A 5,575-nucleotide genomic window follows, 5' to 3' on the forward strand; every position below is an offset into this window, starting at 1 on the left:
TAACGGAACACGCTCGAAAATCATTTGCTCAGCTGTTCAACGAACTCATCGATACGTGTGTCCGATACATGATTTGTGCCGGATAGACGAGCTACGCGTTCGTGGCGGAGGCTCGGCGCTCCTCCCACTCCCACACGTCAGTTGCTCGGGCGTATCCGGTGAATTTCCCCTCGTCCTTCTCATACTCATCGCCTGCCGTTTGCATTAAGATTGCTCACAAGTGCATCGCAATCAATTCATTCGGCAATTTTCAACCCTTAAGAAGTGCTAAACTGCCCCGCGTTGAGGGAATCGCTTCGGGATGAGGCAACGCGTTCGATTTCAACTCGAAACCGTTGGAGGTTTATGAACACGTGTGCAGGCTTACACTGAATTGCTGGTGACGGCCGATATATCATGTCAGTGTTTTCAACCTTCTAGAAAATTCTGGTATCAAGATATCGACGCCGATGAGACGAATGGTTTGGTTGGCCTACGGCGGTTTCGAACCATCTACCGTGTTATCGCAGCAGAACCTTTTGCCACTGTGGCACACCTGCTCTATTTTTATTTCATCCTTATTTTCTTCGAAGTGACTGCCAGTTGAAAGCGATCTGTGCAGGAGCATCTTCCTGCTCTTTAATTCCTACCATAATTTCCATTCACACCAGTTCCTCTATAGTTTAACATGGAACTCTTCACGCTTCTCTTTTCTGGATTTTCTTGATTTCATATTTCCTTCAAATTTTCTACGAGGTAACATGAACCGGGCTTGAATAAAAAAAGGTGCAAAGAGCAATCGCCGTCTTGTTTTGAGTTATGTTTGCCATATTTTTCATTTGCTTTCTGGAAAAGAGAAAGAGATGGCAAGACATTGATGACGCTTCGACGGTCACGCTTTTATTAATGTTTATTTATTTTTAGTTTGTATTTTTTTATTTTTGCTTTCATCTTCTAAAAGCATAGAAATCACCAGTGCTCCCATTGTTCGTCGATTTGCTCGAAGACTTCTGTTTGTCGCGATCGCACGCAATGGTTGCTAGGTGGCTTCTCTTCTCGAATAGAACTCGAAGAGCATCACATCCTCCTTTGAAAGATTCCGTGGAGAGATCTCACCATCGGATTTGCGGCGTTCCTGCGTTCCTTTTGATGTTGCATGTTATCCAGTGGCTCACAGCTCTCATCCAACGGTAGTCCTTGAAGCATCGCGTGTCCGGCCCACCTACTTTTACTTTCCATGGCATATTTTGAAATTTTATGCACGACACAGTAACGCATAGAAATTTTCATGAATAAAATAGAGAAAATCGAAGACGTATATGGTCGGGTCAAAACGACATGAATCACGAGTATAGTTGTAGTGCATTTGCGTACTCACTCGCAGTATAGTCGGGTCAATACGACATGAAACAGGAGTGTAGTTGCGGTGCATTTGCGTACGCGCTCGAAATGGCCTGGTGGAGGCAGCAGTTGGAACCAAGTGGGGACCGTTGCAAACTACTGCGATGGGTGGTGCCACCAAGGGTTTCACCTCGCTCCTAGCTACTACGCTCCACCGAAGCGCCTCGAGAGAGGCCACGTACGCAATTACGTACGTGTTTCATGTCGCTTTGACCCTACTATACTCGGCCGGTTGCGAGTGAAGGCAACAGTTGGAACTGAGTTGGGACCGTCGCAAACTGCAGCGATGAGTGGTGTCAGCAAGGATTTCACCACGCTCCTAGCCGCTACGCTCCACCGAAGCGCCTCGAGAGAAGCCGCGTACGCAGATGCGTACGTACGTCAGGTCGTTTTGACCCTGCTATACCTGTACGGTAGGATTAAAACGACCTGGAGCTCGGTGCAGTTATGTTAGGGGCGCGGTGCGGTGGATCAAAGCGATGGGGAACCCTTGCTGGCAATCACTGCAGTTCGCGATAGTCCCACGTCACGTCGATTCCAACCGCCATCCTTCACCGCGCCGCTTCGAACGCAGCCGCTTACGCAACTACACCGTCCCTCACGTCATTTTGACCCGACCACACTTGTGTTGCCCCACATGACCGCAATGCGTCCATCCCATTTGCATGACGGAAGCTGCGCGTGATACTGCGCTGTGGGAGAGCCGCACAACAAACAAATGCTGCAGTGGATCTGAGGGTAAAATCAGCCCCCATAGTTGACGCAGAGCTGCAAAATCACACCGACATGACTTAAAGGCATCACCTCACAAAACTGAGGTGGTGCAGATTTCAGGTGGAGTATTCTTGTAAGGGGTAGTAGATTATGGAGAGGAGGGTGATTCCGTCCATTTCTTCTTAATTGCCGTAAAAAACGGCCCAGAAGATGCGGCGCCTCACAAAGCTGGCGCGCTCCAGTCCAACTCCTTGTAGAAAATAGTGCGCCAGAACGCCTGATGCCGTATCTTCCGGGACGTTTTTTACGGCAGTTAGGAAGAAATGGACGGAATCACCCCCCTCCCCATAATCTACTACCCCGTACAAGAATACTCCACCTGAAATCCGTACCACTTCAGATTCGTGGTATGCTGCCTTTAAGAACTCATCAGTAACGTAGAATAGAATAAACTGAATGAACCTTTTTCGAAACAAAAAAGAAAACTCATCGTACTCTTGCAGCAGTCCGTCCTTAACGGTAAGAAACATGCACATAGAGACACTTACAGAATTGCACGGTTAGGAAATGAGTTTTAAAATTTCCGCACTAGTCATGTAGCTTCGCGCTAGGACCTAACCGTCACCCATTTTCAAATTACAATACAGCGTAGTAAATGAAGCACTTCACAGTTCGCAAGCACCCGTGTCCATTTTTCATACGCACTATGTATCCATCTATGTATCTCTGCCATTTGTGGTGGTAGTTGATTACAATGCTTCCTTGGACTTTTTATTCGTCGTGCGGGTTGCTTAAATGAAATATTCATGAATAGTCTCTCGATTCCTCTCACCCTTCTTCCTATTGCATTGTCCCTAAGACACCTATTATTAAATCCTTCGCTCGAATTCTCGCACCTAATTCTTGCTTAGGATCGAGAATCTCGTGACGCTCCTCTTCCTTTTCCACTTGGCAGCCATCTTCGGTTGCGATATCCTACAGTCGTCTGCCTATCTGTGATTTTCTATGGAAAGGTCATTTCGACGTCGTAGAAGAATACTCGTTTGAATTGATGAAGAATGCATGGAAATCGAGCAAATACGCGCGTACGAGGACGACCTCATCCTTGAAATGCAATGACCGTCGAGAAAGAAAACACTCAGCGGTCGCGATCCTTCTTTTCCATGTTTCCACATATAATCATTCGTAGATCTCTTGCTGGATACCTTTATGATTGTTCTTTGGGTTGTGAGCACAGTCGTGTGGAGAATTTACGATGTTTGGTGCATTTGCACACAAATTGGCCGATTTGTCCGGTTGTTTATTTGGAAATGCCTTGTTGTCGGTTGAAAATGACTTCAAGGAAGAAGCTCATTTCAGTAGACTTAAACTTGGAGTAATTAACTTTTCTCTTTTGATTTTGTCGTTCATCTTCCTAGCTTCTTATAGGTAGCACATTTACTTCCTCAATTTTTATTTCGTTCCATTAGTATGCGATCGATTTGTTGGTATCTGCTGCATTCCCAGCAAGACGTTAATTAACATGTGCAGTGTGGAGTTGGGGATTCTAGATATATAGTGCATTTACACAAAAAAAAGTCGGCTGACACTGAATCGCGTTCATACCCATCAGAACTTCACAGCTGGAGACTCGTCCGAAGAACATCGTAATTTTTTCCTACTTGACTATATAAGTGCATTACACATTTTTTTCAAAGCAGACGGCAGTAAAGATAGGGTTTAACGAGCATCGTCGTGGAATGGCGACGAATTGATATCTAGACCTTCTACGCTATTTGATTCGCACATGTGTGTCCTCTCCCCCCGTCCTTTCCTAGCCTCATTTTATTACAGCAGTTTAAAGTGCTCCAGTCTGCCAGGCTGGGGAATATGGGCGGCAGATTCTGCAGATATTGCATTCCCTGTGCCGTTGATGCAACTATTTCGCAATAGATTCTAGAGTTTTCGTGAAATTTCGTTCTTTCTATTATTTGTGCAGGATGAGGACGGGAAATAGATTATTTCGTGTGTTCTTTCATCTTTTTGTACATATAACATCAATACCAAACATATTATGTTGGCCGTGCAACTAATCCCTGCCCTGAAACACAGATTCCCCTTCTCTTATCAACGCGGTTTCAGTGACAACACCAACAAATAGTGTCGCCGATAAAGGAAAACAGCCGTATACTTCCGGTTGTGTCATTTTTAATGTTTTCTTGAAATGTATAAGTACATTTTACTCATTTACTTGTACCTTTTATGTGTATTTCTATATTTAGTTACATATTGCTAACCTCTAGTTAGAATTTACTTCGATAGACACCCAATCAAAATCACTTATAGACCCTCCATTCCATATTTCTCAGTCGCACGGCAACCATAGCCAACCTCATTTCGTTTACGCTGGGCTCATTCAAACGTTTGATCCCTTTATTACCTAAAGTCCAATTATTCACGTCACCCTCATTTTGTGGTTTTATAGGATCTTTTAATCCTGAAAAAAACCCAACTATTCGAACTTTAACATATCGTCCTTTGTTCTTTTTTTTGCCGTAGGGTCTCGTCAGAAACTTCTAATCACCATGTTTCGTTGTGTTGTCGCGTCGGCCGTTTCTTCGTTGTAGGACGCTCATTTAAAGGCAGGACATCACGATCACGAAATTGACGATGTTGCGGTATCTGCGGCACGGCAATATAGAGTTTGAGTTGTAAATCACGGGTATGGGCGTGGCCAAATTCCTGAAAAAACTGTGTGTGCGTTAGAATGTGCCACCTTTGTACACGCCCCTTTTCCCTTAACAGATTACTCTGGACTGTTTTACTTTTTACTTCTTTTTTTAACTTTTTTTAAACTGTTTTACTTGAATAGGCTGCAGACCTCGTTGATCTTCTACCGCTCGCTCGTTAGCGTCGTGCGTGAACAACAGTGGCGCGTCCTGTGAAGCACGTCTGCAGTGTTGAAGGCGTATGCGCTAGAAGCGGTGCGGTTGAGCGCAGCGGCTACGACCGAGAAGGAGACTCTTACCAGCACGACTCACCGCTGCTGTTTGCGATGGTCCCACCCAGATCCCAACCGCTAGCTTCACCGCTTCGAACGCAGCCGCTTACGCACTTAGCTTCATGTCATTTTGACCCGACTATAACAAGCAAAGAACAATCCGTCACGGTCACCCATGCGGGGTGGATTTCGGCGCCAGCTGTACGCTCATTGCGACGCGGTCCTGCTACATGTCGAGCCTGCGTTCCGCTCGCACAATACAATTCAAATGCCATTTAACGTACGATTACACACCTACATATTGAATGAGTTATAAAAATCGTAACATCAGTATTGTAATATTATTGGAGCAGCGAAACAGCTATTCAACGGCGACATTTCCCATGTGTTGGTCCACCTGTTCGTTTTCGAGGCCCGACCTATCGGGAATGACCATTCAACCTGATTATTTAGTTTCGGAGATTATGGTCTCAGAACGGTCTTAAGCTCGGTATAATTGCG

General features: G+C 45.3%; 1 protein-coding gene across 1 annotated transcript; it reads right to left on the reverse strand.

Annotated features, from left to right (window-relative positions):
- Positions 1-4,789: 4,789 nt before the first annotated feature.
- RB195_011166 (uncharacterized protein) lies at positions 4,790-5,349 on the reverse strand (the record flags this gene model as incomplete). The annotated part of the gene is made up of 3 exons (XM_064192473.1): positions 4,790-4,815; positions 4,955-5,025; positions 5,210-5,349. 3 exons carry the CDS (start codon positions 5,347-5,349, stop codon positions 4,790-4,792), a joined length of 237 nt encoding a protein of 78 aa, XP_064050056.1.
- Between the last annotated feature and the right edge of the window lie 226 nt (positions 5,350-5,575).

This window comes from Necator americanus, chromosome III (assembly GCF_031761385.1).
Source record: "Necator americanus strain Aroian chromosome III, whole genome shotgun sequence".
NCBI lineage: Eukaryota > Metazoa > Nematoda > Chromadorea > Rhabditida > Ancylostomatidae > Necator > Necator americanus.